The 22367-nt window shown below is 36.5% G+C and overlaps 3 protein-coding genes and 1 non-coding gene across 4 annotated transcripts; 3 read left to right on the plus strand and 1 right to left on the minus strand.

The window, feature by feature from the left end:
* Window positions 1-4065: 4065 nt before the first annotated feature.
* SUP (C2H2 and C2HC zinc fingers superfamily protein) lies at window positions 4066-4906 on the plus strand. The gene has a single exon (XM_021952054.2). It carries the CDS (start codon window positions 4113-4115, stop codon window positions 4821-4823), a length of 711 nt encoding a protein of 236 aa, XP_021807746.2. The 5' UTR covers window positions 4066-4112; the 3' UTR covers window positions 4824-4906.
* Window positions 4907-9296: 4390 nt separating this feature from the next.
* Window positions 9297-14681, plus strand: LOC148297141 (uncharacterized). Its single transcript, XM_088247066.1, has 2 exons — window positions 9297-10775; window positions 10857-14681. Exons 1-2 carry the CDS (start codon window positions 9297-9299, stop codon window positions 14679-14681), a joined length of 5304 nt encoding a protein of 1767 aa, XP_088103192.1.
* LOC148297142 (small nucleolar RNA R71) lies at window positions 9795-9901 on the minus strand. The gene has a single exon (XR_015833261.1). It is a non-coding gene; the product is annotated as a small nucleolar RNA R71 (small nucleolar RNA).
* Window positions 14682-20329: 5648 nt separating the features above from the next.
* On the plus strand, window positions 20330-21194 carry LOC110751568 (zinc finger protein GIS-like). The gene has a single exon (XM_021952059.2). It carries the CDS (start codon window positions 20466-20468, stop codon window positions 21045-21047), a length of 582 nt encoding a protein of 193 aa, XP_021807751.2. The 5' UTR covers window positions 20330-20465; the 3' UTR covers window positions 21048-21194.
* The last annotated feature ends 1173 nt before the right edge of the window (window positions 21195-22367 follow it).

Below are 22367 nucleotides of genomic sequence, written 5' to 3' on the forward strand. Positions count from 1 at the left end.
TAGGCTTGCCTTTTGTGAACACCCCACATCGAAAATCCACTCCTACAGAGGTCTTTATAAACAAAGCACTATGATGGTTTGCTAGAAGCGGCTTGAGTCCTGCAGACCCCTAAAAAACGTTGTTTTCTGCTGTAAAATTGGATTACATCTTCCAATGTAACAACACAGACAGGTTTTCCTTACATTTTCTTAATGTCATGCAAACTAAACTTCAGTTTTGAACATAGGAGACAGTAAGTGATGGGGAGGACTCATTTAAAATGTTTAATATTAGATGGAAAGTAGTGTTACAGTAGCAATATAGTGTGGAGAGTGGTGTTCAAGTAAATATAACGAGCAACAATATTAAAATGTTTAATATTAGATGGGCTGGTTTTTGTTTTAATTATTAACTTCAGGGTCCAGGGTTCAAGTCACAGAGAGGGCACACTTGGGTATTTTTTTTAATATTTTTTATTTTTAAGTGTTTTCACCTGTTAATCTTACTTTGATGCTTTTGTCATTAAATTAGCTTGGCTATAGGCTCGGCTTTGGATTTGGCGCTGATTAATAATAATTATATTAATCAAAGACTTGGGCCTTGGGGCTCTTGGGCTTTGGAGAACTTTAATTAAGGCACCCAAATAAAAATAAGTAATATATATATATATATATATATATATATATATATATATATATATATATTCTGTTGAAATATAGGAGATATTAAGGTTAATAAGATATTACTTAATTACATATATTAAATTAAAGAGGTTAGCGAAAAAAAAAGAGTAAAGAAACTAATTTTATATTTCAAAAATTAAAAATTTAAATAAAATAAACGTAACACCTTTCCCGACGAAATTTCGTCGGCATAGACCTATGCCGGCAAACTTTTGTCGGATAACGTTTTTCGCGACAAATAAACCTGTGCCGACGAAATTTCGTCGGGAAAGGTCTGTTGACTTGCCCCGACGAAATTTTGTCGGAAAAGGTCCTTTTAAAAAAAATAAATCTAAACTTAGGATATTTGGGTTAATTAATTTTTTTTAAAATTTTATTGTTAGTAATTAAATAATATATTTGATTTATCTAACTAGTAAAGTTAGTAATTATATTTTAATTATTATTTATTTAGTGAATAATTAGTATTAAAATTTTTAATTAACTTCATGAATTATGTTGCTTAATAAATAGTAATTCAATCTTTCTTGTTTCTTTTTTCTTTTTTTCCTTTAATATTCACTAAGTAAAGCCTAACTACTAATCAAAGTGATTCAAAAAGAGAGATACATATTCAAGGGTATAGCCGTGCGGCTATACGCTTTTAATATATACACCAACATTAAAAATATAAATATGGATTTCTCTGTAGGCTTGCCTTTTGTGAACACCCCACATCGAAAATCCACTCCTACAGAGGTCTTTATAAACAAAGCACTATGATGGTTTGCTAGAAACGGCTTGAGTCCTGCAGACCCCTAAAAAACGTTGTTTTCTGCTGTAAAATTGGATTACATCTTCCAATGTAACAACACAGACAGGTTTTCCTTACATTTTCTTAATGTCATGCAAATTAAACTTCAGTTTTGAACATAGGAGACAGTAAGTGATGGGGAGGACTCATTTAAAATGTTTAATATTAGATGGAAAGTAGTGTTACAGTAGCAATATAGTATGGAGAGTGGTGTTCAAGTAAATATAACGAGCAACAATATTATTGCATGTATGTCGCATATTAAATCTTCCAACATCTAATGAATGCAATACAATAGTCGAGATTAGAAACATGTAACTAATCATTAACTTAAATCCTTGTTAGAGAATCTCCCTAGTTAATTAATTATCTTGTTAAGTTCCTATATATAATACAAGTTTTGAGTCCTTTGACAGATAGAGAGAGTGTGTGTGTGTGTGTGATGGGAGCTTTGTCTTTTTTCTTTGTTTTTCCCTTTACTGAGACAAAGAGAGACGGGTTCAAGGATTTCAAGTCTGATGAGACAGCAATCAATGGAAAACCCTAATGATTCTCACCAATTAGCATTATGGTGACTGACAGAAAATCAAGCCCAAAGAGGGCCTCTATATATATAGTCCATGTTTCGTCTATTTTCTCCGTGCCCTAAATTCTGAAACATAAACATGGTAATATATCAACAACAAAAAATCACATTAATTAATGCCACACAAAGTTGTGATTGGCTGGTCCAAATATCAAGCAGCTGCAAGAAAAAAACTATGAGTGGAGAAGACGGCACCAGAGTGCACTGCGGTGTAAACCCTGTCACTCAGTCTCTAGAACCTTATGGCAATCACAAACCATATTTAGCATTCCATGGACTCGCTCAATTGGCCATTGGGTCTTTCACTAAATCTCAGATTTTTGGTAAGATCTTTTGGCTATGTGGGTTCTCTGATAAAACTTTCACTCCTTTTTTGCCACAAAATGCAAAGGAGAAATTTGGGTACACTCAGATTTCTTTTCTTTTGAGGCATTGAGGGTGTGTAAACCAATGCATTCTCTTAAATTTGATTGTATTTTAAACTGAAAAGAAAACAAATATCTGGCAACAACATGTAAAGCAGTTTAGCAACTCAACCTACCACTTGTCATCAGCCAACCATATAGCTAGCTCCAAGTGCAACATGCGCATGTAAAACGAAAATTAACCAAGGGGACAGGAAAATTTCAAAAAGTTTTTTTTTCCTAAGTATTTTTTTCAAGAAGAAGATGATTTTGAGGTAAAAAAATCTTCTCTATAATAAAGTTCCTAACATTCTATTAGTGATGCTAAAGGGATGATGATCACATTTCATAACCATCGTTAGTTAATCACAGTGTAATTTAATTAATTACTATGACGAGTTGTTAATAGATACTGTCACGTAATGTTATCAACTGTAATGTGGTTTTAGAAAATATGATTGTGTGTACATGTGAAGAAGTTTACAAACATCAAACAGTATTTCTTGTACTGAATTATCTTAAAAGAGAATACTAACCTCCATTTCTTTATGTTATAATTTGCCGAGATGATTAGCAGTAAACGCACCATGCATGATGCATGCATGCAAATTATGGAAATCAAACCCAAGTATGAGTCCATAAATGACTAATGATGAATAACTGAGAAGAACCAGGAACATTCATATGCTTGTGAAATTAATGAGATCAGACTTTTACCCTCGTCCATTTCAACAAAAATTACTTGACAGGAAAAGGCATTTGGTTTTCTGGGAAATAGTGTATCTTCCGAGCATAATAATGAGGTGATTTGAGCTCATGATGATGATTAATTAATATTAATTTCAGAGTAATAAGTTTTTAGAGCTTGCTTGGTAATAAGTTAATGTACTATCAATAGTCGAGTCATTGAAGTTTCCCAGCTGCTGACCAATGAAATTGAGACATGTGGTGAAGCCGAAGCCAATATATATGATAAAGTTAGATACAAATTAATAGCATCCACAAACACTGAGAGCTAGATTTGGCAAAAAGGTATAACCCTGGCAGACTTTGGTTCGACGTATAGTAAGTAGTAACCAAACATATGGTACACTTTCAGGGGTACCCTCCAATCAGATTTTCAGTCTCTCTCCTCTCTCTCTCTCTCTCTCTCTCTCTCTCTCTCTCTCTCTCTCTCTCTCTCTCTCAGAGAGACTCAAAGCCCAATACTCCATCATCACCATTTTTCTCAGGTCAGTCACCTCCCATTTATTCATTTTACTTTTCTTTTTCTTTTTTCAATCTATATAATCTCTTTCTCTTTCCATGATTCCACAACTTTTGAGAGATTTTATTTTCTCCTCTATCTCAAAGCTTGGAGAGACAGAAATTTCTTTCTTGACTTTTTCTTTCAATACGATCTTGGACTCTTCTCTAGACAATTGATCTACATATATTGGCTGGTCCGAATCTCTTCGTTCCTCCCCTCTGCTGTAAGTCCGCCATCACTTTCATTTCTAGTGATTAAAAACTTTTCAAATAACTGAGCTCATTTGAATTCAGCAGCAGTTTCTTGAGTTATTAAAACTTTAACTTGATATATATGATTTGTGCCAGCTAACTAGACTTCTGTGTCTTGATCTTCTTGATCGTGTTAAGCCTGGCTGATAAATCAGAGCATACACGTATGGAGAAGAACAGGTTGAGCAACAACTTGAAAGACCACGGTATTGTCACTAGAGCCATTAGAGATTCGAACAACAAAAGAATAATCCACTGCAGCCAAAGCTGTGAAGAAGACTACATCAATGGGTTATCATGGCCTCCAAGGTCTTACACGTGTAGCTTCTGCAAAAGAGAGTTTAGATCTGCTCAGGCTTTGGGGGGCCATATGAATGTTCACAGGAAAGACCGAGCCAGGCTGAAAAACTCACCCCCAATAGATGGTCAGTACACTAGTACCATTTTTAACCTTAACCTTAAACCTAACCCTAACCCTAATTTCTTATCAACATCATCACCATCATCATCCTCTTCTTTGGTATCGCCATTTAGTAGCTCATTATCACTACCCTCTTTGATATCAACTCCTCTTCCTCCTCCTCCTCCTCCACCACCTATATTTTCGGTACCATCAAGCGAAAATATGAAATGGGTTGTGGGAGGCACCATTTTTAATCATCCTTTAAACCTCAAAGCTTCGGATTTAAGTACTAAATTGAAGGGTTCAAAATCTTTGTGTGGGGTTGGACAAGAAGATCATCAAGATGGGTGCATAAAGACTTTGAAGAAGGCAGCCGATCCTCATCAAATTCTTAGGTTGGACTTGGAGATTGGTATGTTTGGTGACACAAATAAGGAGGACTTGGATTTGGAACTTCGATTAGGATATTCCTAGCTTTCGCTAGCTAGCTAGTGATGAACATTTTCAAAAATCCTTTTAGTTAAGAAGGTATGTTCAGTTGGTTTAGATCAACTTATGAAGAGGCAAAAGAAATGTTAATTTTGGAAATGCTTCAATGTAAGAGAATATTAGTTAAATTAGTTGTCTAAATGGTTGTTGTTAAACTGCGTATTCCCACAACATATATATTTGGCATGTAATCCTCTATTCTAAGCGTATTATTTCATCGATCATTTCATGAGGACTTAACAAAACTGAATATCCTTTTTATTTCTTGCTTCCTAGAGCTCGGGGAAAATCAGCTGGCCAGTCACATTAATTATAGAAGTTTGTAGTTTGATGCATGACTGAGTTATGAAGTTTGACTGATGTCTTCCTTTTTTTCCATTTTGAAAGGGAAGGGGCAGAGAGAGAGAGTCTGATCCAGGAATCTCACCTTCTTTTTCTTTTCTCCCCTATTTTTTTTTTCTGGTGTTTTCTAGTTATATTCGTTGTTGGTTTGTGGAACTTGTTAGGTTAACTGTAACTTAACAAATTAACAATACGAAGTACAGTTGGTTTAATTGTATAAGAGAAAGTAAATGGCTCAGGAGAAAGCTTTATGTTGGGATTATTATTCTACTCATAATGCTCTAATAATTATAAGTATTAAAAGAAAACCAACGTAGTTCTTCTTATTAAGTAATCTTTGAAGGATGTAATAAAAAAAGCATATGTGGTTTTCATATCCGGCCTAGGTCACTTACAAGCTATCTAACCATTGAAACATTCCACACCAGTTACCTCACAGAGAGAGAGAGAGAGAGAGAGAGAGAGAGAGAGAGAGATTAATAATAATACACAATAGAACCCGTCATCTAATTTGTCTCCAAATAATCTATTCCATGCAACGAAAGGTTGTATGAGTTGGGAAGTTTACATATGCATGCATGATGATTCATGTAATATTATATAAATTTTTCTGGGAAGTTTTCAATCTTGGGTTGTCGATGTAATTTTCTTTTTCTTTAAGAGAAAAACAAAATGGGTGATGATAGCTAATAGTATAGAAAGCCAAAAACAAGAAAAAAAAATGAAAATGAAAAAGTGGGATGGGAATTGAAACATGGTAGCGATCGCTATCATATATTGAAATTGATGTCTTGGATTGCATAAATACAAAAGACTTGCAATGTCAATGGAAATGTATGTGGTGTGGTGTGGTGTGGTGGGTCATTTGGTGCTTTTCCCAAAACCTGATGGATTGCATGTTCCCGACAATGTCAGGGCGTCAAATGGTATGATGGCTTTTCCCTTACATGGAATGAAATTTTGTGGTCAGTTCAAACTATTGTAGCGAACTGAGACACCCCAAACTCTTAGCCAAACATAGCACTCATCAGTCAGGAAGGACACCACGTAGCTACAAAGACATCCCCCAACCCCCAACAAATAAAAATAAGATATTAATTGCTCATGCTCGTAACCAAAAAGATATTAGTTTGAAACCAGTAGATATACATGAGAGTATTTATCCCACATTAGAGAATGGAAATCTTGTATAAGTGCTTGAAAAGATTTTGAACTTCTCCATTTATTGTCAATTCAATTTGAGTTGAATGCTCCTAATCTAATACGGTATCATAGTCACATTATCTTATATGTTGAGCCCGACTTAGGTTGATGAAGGAATGTTGGTCCTACTTGGTCATACTAAGTTTAATTTTTACTTTTTACTATTATGACTCACATAATAGTATAAGTTATAGTGTTTTAAAGTAAACTCTACGTACTAAGGGTACGTTTGGGAGTGTTTTTGAAAGTCTAGAATGGTTAAAAGAGCGTTTTGACAATCAAAAGCGTTTTTTACTATGTTGTGTAGAACAATTTGGAAGTTCTTATGAGTTTCAACATAAATTTCGATGTCCTTCTAATAAAAGCTTATTAACATAATCAATTTCTATAAAGCCGTCTCAAACAGCCCTGACTATTTTCAGATATATTTTGTGCTTTTGAAGTATTGGAACCAAATTTACTTCTCTCTTTATGCTCAATCCTGGATGGTTGGTTGACAAAGGAATATTGGTCACATTGAGTGCCCTACCTAATAATAACTCTGAGGTCCAAGTGAATGGAAGATAACTGAAGAAGAGAGACAGCCATGCCCATTCTCATTTATATTTTCATTACATGCTGTGCTCAGTTTAAAGTCCGTCAGCTACTAGTATGTGAACATCACGTCATGTTGTTATCATTCTATGAATTGAAGCTCAAGCTCTCTAAAGTTACAGACTTTGCTTGCCCAAGAAAACCCCGACCCGATTAGTTGGGCCCAAAGTACAAAATTTGCAGACTCAGATTCTCTAGGCCTTGCAGTGTACAGCCTTGGCCCATCACAAGGGTTTCAGCTCCCGGAAATGCTATAATGCCAAGGGTTTCAGCTCCCGGAAATGCTATAATGAGGGCGTTATGGATGAGGAGTAGTGGGAGGGAGGGTATGTACAAATATCAAACATTGAGAAAGGAAAGAAGCTAAATTTTTGACATGATATTGTTGTTTTCTTCGTTTTGTTTGTTATCACATTAAGAGGTTTGCGTCTATGGACAGTTTTCGTATCAAACTGACCTTAATCACTTGTTTTTTATTATTTAATTTCTTCTTATGAGAGTTAATTAACTCACTCTGTCCTTTTTATGGGGTCACATGACAAAGACCTAATATCACTAAGATTCCATATATATTAATTATATGCAAGAGAAAAAGAGTAACGAGTTATACTAAATTAGGATCAAGGAGAGAGTAGGGCAGTAGCTTAACCCTATAATTAACTAGCAAAACCACAGAGGAAACTAAGGGAAAATAATTTAGACTCAGAGGGGCCCTCCACATGTATAGCATAGTGAAAGTACGGAGAAAGAAAGGGAGACCAATAGGATTATGAAGAAGCTGCAAAGGTGGCTGTTTTAATGAAAGTGAAGAGAGAAATGGCATAAAGGAATTAAGGTCAACATCTTAATTTTCCTTACGGACTATACACGGTAATAACGTCCATACCTAAATCCAGACATTCATATAAGAGAATTTATATATATGATCATGATAAGCCTATATTTTATATATATTTTATGCCTCCTTTGCTTATTTATTTGTTAATTTCCTTGAATTAAATTGGTTGTTTTAATTGGTTTTGTGAGATTTGTGAAATAGGAGAAAGTGGGCAAAAAAGGGCAAGAAGATGAAGATTGGAGTTTAATTAAAAAAGAAGCCAAGTCATTCCTTTTGTTGCAAGGAATGTTGTATTAATTTCCTAGTTCAAGAGGGTTCAAGTCTTATCAAGTCAAACAAGGAGAAATAAAGAAGACCTTATTTTAGAAGGAATCCTATTTTTATACCAATTGTAATTATACCTTAGGTAGGATTTCTAGGAGTGTTATAAATAGAGAGTTTAGGTCATTGTTCGAGGGATCCATTACCCATTATCCATCCGCGATCCCCCATCATCTACCATCACATTCCTACACATTCAGACTCATAGCCAAAACACTCAAAGGAGAGAGAGTTTTAGAGAGACAAAGAAGACGACCTGAAGCGAGAGTTGCTGTTGTGCAGAGATCAAATCTTCAATTGGTTTTTTCTTTCCTATGACACTGTTTATCATGGTTTTTATTAAAGTTGTCATGAACTAATTTCTTCTTGCTAGGGCTACGATGTAGCCTAGCCATGAATACTCAATTACTTTAGTCAATGTTAGTTCCAAGTATTTTTCCATGTTGAGTATCTTTTACCATGCTTAATACTTTGAATGTTTGGCCAACATTTAATTGTTTTGATGCTAAATTGACGATAGGGATATCCAATTTAGGGTTGCTTCTTGTAATAGATGCCATGAGTTACATGATTAGACAGGGATGTTTGTCATGACTTATGTGGTTGTTTTACAGATTTTCCAAGGAGTTTAATGGGTTCTTATTATCTTAATTCCATCACTAGGGATAGAGTGGGTTGGTAATAAGAATACTTTTGGTATAACCAGGGATGGAGTATCGAATAAAGTAGGGAAAATCAACTGTCAACATGGAGAATAATTAGGATTAACATGCTAAGGGAATTGGGTAGAATTGGTTATGGTGAAATCGGAAGCTCTAGTGCTCTCATAACTTGAATCTCACTATTTTATTTTTCTAAGCTTGCTTTTATTCATTGTTTTAGTTAATTAATCAATCAAAATCTCATCATTCAATTGTTCAAATAAAGTCTTGGGTTAATCACAATTGGTACTTAGTAAATTAAATCACTCTTCGTGGGAACGACATTTCACTTATCACTGTATTACTTGTGCGGATTGTGCGCTTGCAATAAATTTCACAACAAGTTTTTGGCGCCGCTGCCGGGGAGTGTTTTCAATTTTATTAATATCGATATAGATTGATTCGGATTTTAATTTGAATTTTGTTTTTGTTTTGTTTTTCAGGTACTTCACCTAGTGCATGAGTTTTGGGAGACGTTCGCAGAGTCTTAAGCTCATACCATTAGACCCAGAGATCGAGCGGACACTTCACAAACTCAACCGGGGGAAGGACACAATATTGGAAAAGCCATCAACTATGGCTGAGGAACCAAAACCAGTAAGAGACTATGATGTCCCATCTGTGGTGGCATCACCATCGAGCATTCGTCGTCCAACCATTGATGCCAATAATTTTGAAATCAGACCAGCCATAATTTCAATGATTCAGCAATCCTCCATCTTTTGTGGTTTACCTCAAGAAGACCCTAATAGCCATATATCTAATTTCTTGGAGATATGTGACACCTTTAAGTGCAATGGAGCTTCCAATGATGCTGTTCGCTTAAGGCTTTTTCCTTTCTCGTTAAAGGAAAAGGCAAAGTCATGGTTGAATTCTCAACCACCTAATTCAATTACTACATGGGACGACTTGGCCAAGAAATTTTTAGCTAAATTCTTTCCTCCTGCAAAGACTGCAAAACTCAGGAATGACATCATGTCATTTGCTCAGAATGACATGGAGCCTTTTTATGAAGCATGGGACAGATACAAGGATATGCTAAGGAAGTGCCCACATCATGCGCTACCTACTTGGATGCAAGTTCAAGCATTCTACAATGGTTTGAACAATACAAGCAAAACAACAATTGATGCTGCAGCCGGAGGAGCTTTGATGGGAAAAACAGAAACTGAAGCGTATAACTTGCTGGAAGAGATGGCGTCTAATAACTATCAATGGCCTAGTGAGAGATCAACACCAAAGAAAGCTGGAATTCATGAGATTGACGCCATATCTGCGTTAACTGCGCAAATTTCTACTCTATCTAAACAACTTGGTACTTTAAATGTTAATGCTATTCAGTCTACTAATTTAAGTTGTGAATTTTGTGCAGGAGCTCATCATGGCAATGAGTGTGGAGCTGGTCCATTCACATCACCATCTGAACAAGTGAACCAAGTCTCTGATTTTAACCGACAACGGAATAACCCTTACTCCAACACTTATAACCCGGGATGGAAGAACCATCCGAATTTTTCATGGAGTAACAACCAAAATGTACAGGGACCACCTGGTTTCACACCTCAAGAAAAGAAGCATGGATTGGAGGATATAATTACTCAACTTGCTGGAAATGTCAACACTCTCTCCGTCAATACAAATCAATTTATGAGCAAAACCGAGACGACCCTTCAAAACCAAGCTGCCTCTATCCGAAATTTGGAGGTTCAGATGGGCCAGCTAGCTAATGTATTGACAGGAAGAGTAAATGGGGCTTTGCCAAGCCAAACTGAGATTAATCCGAAAAACCAAGAACATGCGAAAGCGATAACTCTTCGGAATGGGAGGCCAATAAAAACAGCAGTAGACTTGGATGAAGAAAAGAATATCCAGCAGCAAATTGCAGAGAAATCAGAAATTGCTAGCGCGTCGCCGTCGTCATCTACCACCATTGGACCCGCTGCACAACATGCTGAAATTTCTGCAGAAATTGAACCTGCTACTGTAGAGAAATTACCTCAACTTGCTGCCCCTATGAAGCCATATGTACAGCAAATTCCGTTCCCACAACGTCTTCGGAAAAACAAAATGGATGCACAATTCTCCAAATTTCTTGATATCTTCAAGAAATTACAAATAAATATTCCTTTTGCCGATGCTTTGGAGCAAATGCCGAGTTATGCCAAATTCATGAAGGACATTATATCAAAGAAGAGGAAATTGGGTGAACATGAGAGAGTGAAATTATCCGAAGAATGCAGTGCTATTTTGCAAAGGAAGCTACCACCTAAGCTAAAGGATCCAGGGAGTTTTACTATACCATGCACTATTGGAACCACTTATTTTGAAAAAGCTTTATGTGATTTAGGGTCTAGTATTAATCTAATGCCTTCTTCTGTTGCTAAACATATTGGGTTGGGGGTAATTAACCCAACCACTGTTTCTTTACAGATGGCGGATAGGTCCATAACATATCCCAGAGGCATAATTGAGGATGTTTTAGTCAAAGTTGATAAGCTTATTTTTCCAGCAGATTTTCTGATTTTGGACATGGAGGAAGACGCCGAAACCCCTATTATTTTGGGCCGCCCCTTCCTAAAAACCGGGAGGACATTAATTGATGTGGACAAAGGTTTATTAATTTTGCGAGTGGCTGATGAGCAGGTGACCTTCAATGTCTCTGAAGCAACAAAGTACCCAGTGGAATCAGACTCTTGTTTCCGAGTGGATATAGTGGACAAAGCTGTCTCTGAGAAATTTAAAGCAGAAAATCCAGGTGATCCATTGGAGGCTTGCCTTGTGCATTCCTTTGCTACTGAGCATGAGGATCCAAAAATTTCTGAGATGGTGTATTTTTTGGAAGCGATGAAACCACGCCCTCCTGGAAGGTGGCGCGAATTTGAGGAGCTTGGCGTCACAACCTCCAAGCCACAACCCAGTGTCATTACTGCACCAACCCTCACATTGAAGCCCCTACCATCCCACTTAAGATATGCATACTTGGGTAATTCTGAAACTCTTCCTGTGATTATTGCTTCAAATCTGAGTAAACTAGAAGAAGAGAAATTACTACGAGTTTTGAGGGAGCATAAAATGGCAATAGGGTGGACTATTGCAGATATTAAGGGAATTAGCCCTTCCATGTGTATGCACCGGATTTTAATGGAAGATAATTTTAAACCGTCAGTTGAGCATCAGCGCCGATTAAATCCGAATATGAAAGAAGTTGTGCGAGCTGAGGTATTAAAGTTATTAGATGCTGGAATAATTTACCCGATTTCAGATAGCAGTTGGGTGAGCCCAGTTCAAGTCGTACCGAAAAAAGGGGGTATTACAGTGGTGAAAAATGATAAGAATGAGTTGATCCCGACAAGAACAACTACAGGATGGCGTGTTTGCATAGATTATAGGAAATTGAACACAGCGACAAGAAAAGATCACTTTCCCTTGCCTTTTATTGATCAGATGTTGGAAAGACTTGCTGGGCATTCACATTATTGTTTTTTAGATGGATACTCTGGGTATAATCAGATTCCGATTGCACCTGAAGATCAGGAAAAGACGACATTCACATGCCCATTCGGTACTTTTGCATACAGGCGCATGCCCTTCGGATTATGTAATGCCCCCGCGACCTTTCAACGTTGCATGATGAGCATCTTTTCAGACATGGTGGAGCGCTTCATTGAGGTATTCATGGATGACTTTTCTGTTTTTGGCTCATCCTTTGATTCTTGTTTACATAATTTGGCATTAGTTTTGAAAAGATGTGAAGAAACCAATTTGGTTTTGAATTGGGAGAAGTGCCATTTTATGGTGCAAGAAGGGATAGTCCTGGGGCATAAAATTTCAGCTAAAGGCATAGAGGTTGACAAGGCAAAAATTGATACCATAGAGAAATTGCCACCGCCCACTACAGTAAAGGGGATTCGAAGCTTTTTGGGTCATGCTGGATTTTATCGGCGGTTTATCAAAGATTTTTCCAAAATCACTAAGCCCTTATGCAATCTCCTTCTCAAAGATGTCGAATTTGATTTTGATATGAAGTGTTTGGAGGCATTTAATATCTTGAAGGAGAAGCTTACTTCTGCACCTATCATCGTCGCACCAGATTGGGACTTGCCTTTTGAGATTATGTGTGATGCTAGTGACTATGCGGTAGGGGCAGTCTTGGGTCAAAGAAGAAATAAATTACTTCATGTAATTTATTATGCCAGTCGTACTTTGAATGACGCCCAGCGGAATTATACCACCACGGAGAAAGAATTGTTAGCAGTAATCTTTTCCTTGGATAAATTTCGATCCTACTTGATTGGAGCAAAGGTGATAGTGTATACCGATCACTCAGCTTTAAAGTATTTACTTTCGAAGAAGGATGCAAAACCAAGATTAATTCGCTGGGTACTATTGCTCCAGGAATTTGATCTTGAAATTCGAGACAAAAAGGGGTCTGAAAACGTGGTAGCTGACCATCTTTCGCGGCTGGTCAGTGAGGCAGAGGTGAGTGATGATGCAACACCCATTATGGAGACGTTCCCTGATGAACAGTTATATGCTATTCGATCATCTACAGCTCCTTGGTATGCTGACTTTGTGAATTATTTAGCTAGTACTATCATTCCAGTTGATTTATCGTTTCATCAGAAGAAGAAATTTTTCTCCTTGGTTAAAAATTATTATTGGGACGATCCGTATTTGTGGAAACATTGCCCTGACCAAGTTATACGGAGATGTGTGCCTGAGGAAGAGATGGAAGACATATTGCGGCATTGCCACACATTGGCGTGTGGGGGGCATTTTGGTGCATCCAAAACCGCTGCCAAGGTATTACAATCCGGATTTTTCTGGCCAACTTTGTTCAAAGATGCCTATGCATTTGTAGCTGCTTGTGATCGATGCCAACGCACTGGAAATATTTCTAGCAGAAATCAAATGCCATTGAATAATATTCTAGAGGTTGAATTGTTTGATGTTTGGGGAATAGATTTCATGGGACCTTTCCCTGAATCTTGGAAGAACAAGTACATATTGGTGGCTGTTGATTATGTGTCAAAATGGGTTGAAGCCGTCGCTCTTCCTACCAATGACGCCAAGAGTGTTGTCAAATTTCTCCGAAAAAATATTTTCACCAGATTCGGGACTCCGCGTAGCATCATCAGTGATGGAGGTACACACTTTTGCAATCGTCAATTTAATTCTCTTTTAGCTAAATATGGTATTACCCACAAGGTTGCTACTCCCTATCATCCACAAACTAGTGGACAAGTTGAAGTCTCCAATAGAGAATTAAAACGAATTCTGGAAAAGACGGTGAGTGCTTCAAGAAAGGATTGGTCACTAAAATTGGATGATGCATTATGGGCTTATCGAACGGCATTCAAAACGCCAATTGGCATGTCTCCTTATCGTCTAGTTTTTGGGAAAGCTTGTCACTTACCGGTGGAGCTAGAACATCGGGCATATTGGGCACTCCAAACACTCAACTTTGACATAATTGCTGCGGGTGAAAAACGGGCACTTCAATTGAATGAGATCGATGAGTTTCGTAATGAAGCTTATGAGACTGCCAAGATATACAAGGAGCGTACGAAGAAATGGCATGATAAGCATATTCTAAGGAAGGATTTCTTTGCTGGTCAGAAAGTTCTACTATTTAATTCCCGCCTCCGACTCTTTCCTGGGAAGCTTAAATCGCGTTGGTCTGGACCATTTACAATATTGCAAGTGTTTCCTTCCGGAGTTATTGAAGTTAGGCATGACGAAAAAGGCACCATTTTCAAAGTAAACGGCCAACGATTGAAGCCATACTTGGAAGTCAATTTTGATCAACAACGGACTTCCATTACTTTGCATGATCCAGAGTGATGACCTCGCAAGTCAGGCCGAGGACTATAAACCAAGCGCTTGTTGGGAGGCAACCCAACTAGGTACCTTCGTTCCTTGTTTTTAATTTTTCTCTCTTTATTTTCCATCCTTCTATGCCTTTACTAATTGTTACATGCATTTACTTTAAACATTGAGGACAATGCTGAGTTTAGGTTTGGGGGTGTGGAATTTTGTTGTTTGTTGTCGTTTGAGTTTTGAGTCGAAAAGAAAAAGAAAAAGAAAAAAACAGATTTTGTGTTCCAAAGAAAGGAACTTTGTGTTTTAAAGAACATTTCTCGATTAGTTCAAGCCACATGATGATTGAAACATGTTCCAGATGTGTTACAGAAGTTATTTCGATCATTAGATAACTTTAAAACCCAGAAAATAGCAAAAGAGGTTATTATGTTCTTATTTTGGTCAAAAACAAAATTTTTGCCTATTTTTGTTGTTGATGTTTTTCATGTAAATTTGAAGCCACCAACATGTTTAGAATGATTATTATGATGTTTTAAAACAGGTTTGGGGGTCTCAAGTAGTTTACATGACGTTTTAGGAAGATTTGAAGCTAAAAAAGGGCCTAAAACCAAAAAAAAAGGCTAGCTGCAATCTGCCCAGAATATGAAGATTTTTCGTCACAAATTGACTTTTCTGCGACGGTGTTCATCAGATTTTGCGTTGCTAAAGGTTTTCTGCGACGGTGTTCATCAGATTTTTCGTCGCTAAAAGTCAAATTTCCAGAATTTTTTTTATTTCATTCCAAATCCATTCCATTTGCAATCAGAGATTTCTAGGAGCTATTCCAGGTGTGTCCTCTTCCTTTTGATGAAATTTCTCTATTCTTAAGCAATTAGGACTCATAAATTCATGCATAATTTTTTTGCAAACTCACAAAGTTCCTTTCACTTTTGAAAAAATAAAAATTTGTTAAAGCTTTTACTTTCTCTTACTAATAGTGATGTTTATGTGATGTTTGATCATATTTCTTTAACTAGAGCGTTGCTATGAAAGTTTATGCATCATAATTAGAGCACTTCACTTAGCCATGCTTCAAGTCTTTTGATGGACAAGGTAGCTATACTTGGATGATTGTGGAGAAATAGTGGAGACTACCATTGTGAGATATTTGAGCCGAATTGCCATTTATTGAGAGAGTATTTGGGGATTATTCTTATTCACTATTTTCATTCTTTCTTATTTAGATTGATCTCAATTAGGCTTTTGAATTGAATACTAAAAACTAATCTCTGTTTTGTATGAATCATCTTATGCTTTTACTTTTGAGTTGGATGGACCTTGAGAGATGATGTTAGGCTATGCATGTTCTAACCACCAAATAAAGCCTCATGTCCTACCCATTGTGTGTGCCATCAACCCTTTGAAGCCAAATACTTAGCCTTTTCTTTCATCACCCACAATATTTCTTTACCTTGTTTTTACCCTATTTTTAGCCATACCCTATAACTTGGGATATACCATAGCACATGAAGATAAGGATGAAGGTTAAGCTCTACATCAACAAAAAGATGTGGCATGTACCGAGGAAATATGTGCTTAAAAAAAAAAAGAAAAAAAAAAAAAGAAAAGAAGAGAAATATATTCTATTGCAAAAGGAAAAGAAAAAAATAAAGCATATAAAAAATCCTGGATGCCTTTATGAAGTAAATTTGAAGAGCCAAGCCGTATAATACGATAAATTCCTTGGTATGTCTCAAGTTCTAGTATTTCCTATCCTTTCTTTCATAACCCATAACCTAGCCTTACATTACAACCATAGTAAAGACCTAAACGGATCTTTGGGAACTTCTTACTCGAAAGTGGAGGTATGTACTTCATCTGTGGTTCTTAGTATTTGATTTCCTTTCCATGAGATCTATTTTCAGAAATTGCCTTTTATTCATCTTGGATGCATATGTGTCTTATATTTTGATTTCTTCACCTAACTTCATTCACATATGCGAGGTAAGAGTGCAACCCTAGGTTCTGTGAGAAAATTGAGAGTTATCCAGTGAGGCCTAGAGTCAAGGCGAATTTGTACACACGCCGAGTGTGGTTATCTTTAAGTTAGAGTGCGTGGAGTATTGGCTTTACACTTTACACTATGGTGCATTTTATTTGTAATGGCATAACTTTAGTTTTTGAATTGTGATTGGCATTCATTGGTTATTATTAGTTTGTTGGAAGTATTGCTTTAATGAATTTGTTTTGAAAGGAGCGTTTGTGGGTGTCGTGACTGGTAAACCCTCAGGAGACACAACTCCTCCTACTAGGGACACCTAGAGGTTTAAAGGCTTGTGGCACATGCTAAGTGCCATCGAGATTACCTGCGAAAGTGGTTTAGTTTAGTTTGTTTGTTTTAATTTATTTTTGATTTTCAGTTTTGCTCGAGGACTAGCAAAAGATAGGTTTGGGGGTATTTGATAAGCCTATATTTTATATATATTTTATGCCTCCTTTGCTTATTTATTTGTTAATTTCCTTGAATTAAATTGGTTGTTTTAATTGGTTTTGTGAGATTTGTGAAATAGGAGAAAGTGGGCAAAAAAGGGCAAGAAGATGAAGATTGGAGTTTAATTAAAAAAGAAGCCAAGTCATTCCTTTTGTTGCAAGGAATGTTGTATTAATTTCCTAGTTCAAGAGGGTTCAAGTCTTATCAAGTCAAACAAGGAGAAATAAAGAAGACCTTATTTTAGAAGGAATCCTATTTTTATACCAATTGTAATTATACCTTAGGTAGGATTTCTAGGAGTGTTATAAATAGAGAGTTTAGGTCATTGTTCGAGGGATCCATTACCCATTATCCATCCGCGATCCCCCATCATCTACCATCACATTCCTACACATTCAGACTCATAGCCAAAACACTCAAAGGAGAGAGAGTTTTAGAGAGACAAAGAAGACGACCTGAAGCGAGAGTTGCTGTTGTGCAGAGATCAAATCTTCAATTGGTTTTTTCTTTCCTATGACACTGTTTATCATGGTTTTTATTAAAGTTGTCATGAACTAATTTCTTCTTGCTAGGGCTACGATGTAGCCTAGCCATGAATACTCAATTACTTTAGTCAATGTTAGTTCCAAGTATTTTTCCATGTTGAGTATCTTTTACCATGCTTAATACTTTGAATGTTTGGCCAACATTTAATTGTTTTGATGCTAAATTGACGATAGGGATATCCAATTTAGGGTTGCTTCTTGTAATAGATGCCATGAGTTACATGATTAGACAGGGATGTTTGTCATGACTTATGTGGTTGTTTTACAGATTTTCCAAGGAGTTTAATGGGTTCTTATTATCTTAATTCCATCACTAGGGATAGAGTGGGTTGGTAATAAGAATACTTTTGGTATAACCAGGGATGGAGTATCGAATAAAGTAGGGAAAATCAACTGTCAACATGGAGAATAATTAGGATTAACATGCTAAGGGAATTGGGTAGAATTGGTTATGGTGAAATCGGAAGCTCTAGTGCTCTCATAACTTGAATCTCACTATTTTATTTTTCTAAGCTTGCTTTTATTCATTGTTTTAGTTAATTAATCAATCAAAATCTCATCATTCAATTGTTCAAATAAAGTCTTGGGTTAATCACAATTGGTACTTAGTAAATTAAATCACTCTTCGTGGGAACGACATTTCACTTATCACTGTATTACTTGTGCGGATTGTGCGCTTGCAATAAATTTCACAACAGATCACATGTATGAACTATGCATATAACAAGAAATTGTGGTTTTGGTTTTATTTTAAAAAAAGAAATTTATATAACAAGAACAAAGTTCAGAAATATTGCAATAGGAAAATCCAAATGTGTACACATTTCTACAAGAATTCATTGGATTGTTTACATAGAGGCCCCGTACTTAGGCCCAAATATTGTGGTCCCCTTCTTTGACTGGCCCAACTCTCTAATTTTCCCGTTTCTTTCTTTCCTCATCCCAATCATTTTCAACAAATCTCACTTACAAATTTGTCTCCTTTTGTTTTGAATCACATCAAGTCTCAAACTCAGTAACCAACTTGCATTTAATCTACGGGTAGGTCTTCGAGCGCAAGACAGAGTAGAGGCACACACAATAAGCATGTGCCACTTATGTTGAGCGATTGGGCGAAAATATGAACGTGTTCTTAAATTGCAAAAAAGATAACAAAAATTAAATATACAAGGATTAATGTGAAAATTCGAACATATTATAGGGATCAAAAGTGAAATTTAACCCTAAATCGTTGGTTGAGCCAAGTTTTACTAGCCCATATTGTAGCCAAGTTTTTGAACCTACCATACATTGATTGGAAATTCCAATTCCAGGAAGAAACAGACATAATTTGGATCGTATCTGCAAAACCCACTTCACATATTTTATTTTATAATGGCTAATCAGAATTGAATTGGCAGTGCAAGCACTAAACATACAGCACTCACGTTGCTGTCACTGACGCCCTCTTAATCTTCCATTTGTCCAAGATTTGTTTGCATGTAATCAATTATTAATATTAATAATTATTATAATTGCACATTTAATTTGATGATGATGATGAATAATTCTTTGGACTTGGGAGGGTTAATTATAAAACAAGAAGGAAGAAAGTAGCCGTCTCTGTGGTCTTAGCAGTAAGCACTGATGATATCATTTTAGAGACATGGTCAAAGGTAAAATGCCATAAGATGCCGCAGCAGGACGTGTTTTAATTTGGCCGTCTCCGATACAAAAAGCCCCAGCTAATAACTGCTACTACACAACACAAGTAGACAAATGGTGTGGTGGAGATTTTCAAATTTTTTAATTATTAGGGTTACTATCTATTTATTCCTTTTGAACTGCTCCCCCCAATTCCCACTTCTCATCATCATCTCCTAATTATAATTTATACCTAATTGAGTACTATAACTAGTTGTTTAGTTGGATCTTAATTAGCTTGGATCAATTCAATGAAGGGATAATCGAACATGAAAAGTGCTATACACACTCTCAGTTTTTCATCTTGCGTTTTTTCTGTGAGTCCTTTGACATGATAAAATGTACAAATTAACGTGAAGGTATCCTTACACTTATAATCAGAGTTCGACTTTTGTGATCCCTTTTCTTCAATCAACAATTACAAAGGGGAATACCATAGAAGGGGGTTAATTTGCTCACTCTAGTTAGTCTTGGAGACCAAGCAAAACCTGACAAATGAACCACATAATCTCTTTCCAATTATCAATGAGTCACAAGAGGGTAAGAAAACGGGCTGACGTTTAATCCACATATAGGATGTAATTAATTTAGCATGTGGAAAATAATTAAGTTAAACGGCAGCTGCTGTTAATTAATAGTAGTAGCCATATATAGCTTACTCGTATTGAAGTATATATGCTGCAGCAAAACCCCATTCACACATGTAGACATTGTAGAGTAGAGATGATGACAAATAACAACTGGAAACAAAACCAAAATTAGCGGCAGAAATAACTTGATGGTAAGAATACAAAAAACTAAATAAATAATAATTAAAATGGAACCATTTTCATAGCCGGCTACATGAAAAAGTCTTCCCACAAATGCCAAAATTGTGTTCCCCTTAATTTAAAGCCACAATATATATAGCAAATGCCAATGTGTCTTGTAGTTTGCATCCATCACACTTCCATTAATTTCCTCCCTGCATATATAATACCCTCAACCCAACCCTCTTTCTCTCAGTTCATCTCGTGTCCCAACTGTGTGTGAGAGATTCTTTTGCTTTGTGATTCCAAGTGAAGAAAATTAGGAATCTTGGTTTGTAAGATAACAAGGGTTTTCGACATGGAATCTTGGAGACCAAGAAGCCCAGAGACTAGTTTATCAAGTGATGAGGATCAAGTCAAAGATCATGATCAAGATTCGGGTTCTACTACGGCAAAACGAAGCTACGAATGCACATTTTGCAAGAGGGGTTTCACCAACGCTCAAGCCCTGGGAGGTCACATGAATATCCACAGGAAAGACAGAGCCAAAGCAAAGCAACTCGTCTCAGGTACTTCATCACTTAATTCAAACCACTACTCAAATGAGGATCAATACTCCTCTTTGAGTACATATCATCATCAACAATTTAGTAGTGCACCAATTTCAAGCCAGGCAGGTTCAGGGTACTATCCGGTTGTGGATCAGAGGAATTACCAGATGTATTTTCAGCCATCTGGGTCCAGCCCTAGAATCCCATATGTTTATGATCATGATGATTCAATTGGGTCAAGGCATCAGTCTTTGGGTGTGAACCAAGAACTCTGGGGTGCAAATTTGAGCTTGCGGTTCAGCCCCAACCATTTGGAAGATGATGAGTACAGAAGGGGAGTGAGGAGTAATGATGAGGTGGATTTGGAGCTTCGACTTGGGCATGGATAATTTGTAAGGGTACACTTTAATTGACCTAGGGATTTATGACTACCAGGGAAACACATATGGTAGAGAGATTACTCCATCAGAACTATTTTCTTAAGCACAAAAGGTATTTAAGAAGTGCACTGTAAAAATTTATATGTATTTTCCTTAATTTGTCTAGGTTTGGTTATAATATATAAGTATGTAGGTCTCCATTTCAAAACAATTGAGGAGAAGAAAAGAACGATAGATATCGGGTTCCTCGGTACGGATTAATTTGTTAATTAATGAAGTATTAGTGCAATATCCATAGCTTATTAACAATATAGCATGCATATATATTTCTGTTCTTCACTTACAGATTAAGTTTACAAAGTTCTTCACTTGGCTGTTCTTTTGATATGACATGCATCTTTCAAAATTCTGGTATTTACAGAAATCTTGTAGCACGCACACACATCTCCTTTTTCTTGTAAGAATAAAGCCACAGATCATCAGATTACCAATAAATATATATGTCTTTGTGCAATTTTTCCATGGCATTATATTAGCAGTTACTGATATAATTAAAAGGAAGGTCTGCACTTTTCTTACAGTCCCATAATAAACATGGAAAAGGTCAACGCCTTCTTTGACTCTTTGACTCTTTGAGTTCTACTACATGTGAGCTTTTGCAGAAATCTCCATTGGCAGCCTACATATAATGACAAAAGATCAACGAATTAGGTTCATAATTAAAATTGAACAACTCATTATGGACCTTTAATCACAGCCACCAGAAAAGGGGAACGTCTATATCTCAAAGAATCAACCTTTACTTAATTTCTGTACCGCACTGTGGTATACATATATATCTCCCTCATTCATTTTCTGTAAACTCTTTTATGGACGATACCTAGCTAGCATGCATGTGCCTCCACTTCATCCTAGCTCTCAACAAGCTTAATTAATATTCTTCCTTCGAAGCAATGGCGGAGGTAGAGTTTGATGTTTGGGGGGCCACAAGTTTTAAACTATGAAATTTTTTCTGCAATTAATCTATAACTATTAATTACTATACTCTCTAATAGTAAAAGGAGGTGAGAAGATGGAGGGGACCAAGGCCACTTCAGGCGCCTATGAATAGCTCCGTCATTGCTTCGTAGAAAGGTTGTGTGCTATAAAGTATATACTATAACATAATTATATTTTATACTAAGCATATAAAATTAAGTAACTAGCTATTCTATAGCTAGTGCTCTACTCTAACATTTTTGTTGTTGTTAACCTTTTAATCATCTTTTTGTCTCTGCTTCTCCATTGCCAACTTTCTATTTTTGACATATAAAAGAGAGAGAGAGAGAG

This window comes from Prunus avium, chromosome 1 (genome assembly GCF_965620075.1).
Source record: "Prunus avium chromosome 1, drPruAviu1.hap1.1, whole genome shotgun sequence".
Lineage (NCBI taxonomy): Eukaryota > Viridiplantae > Streptophyta > Magnoliopsida > Rosales > Rosaceae > Prunus > Prunus avium.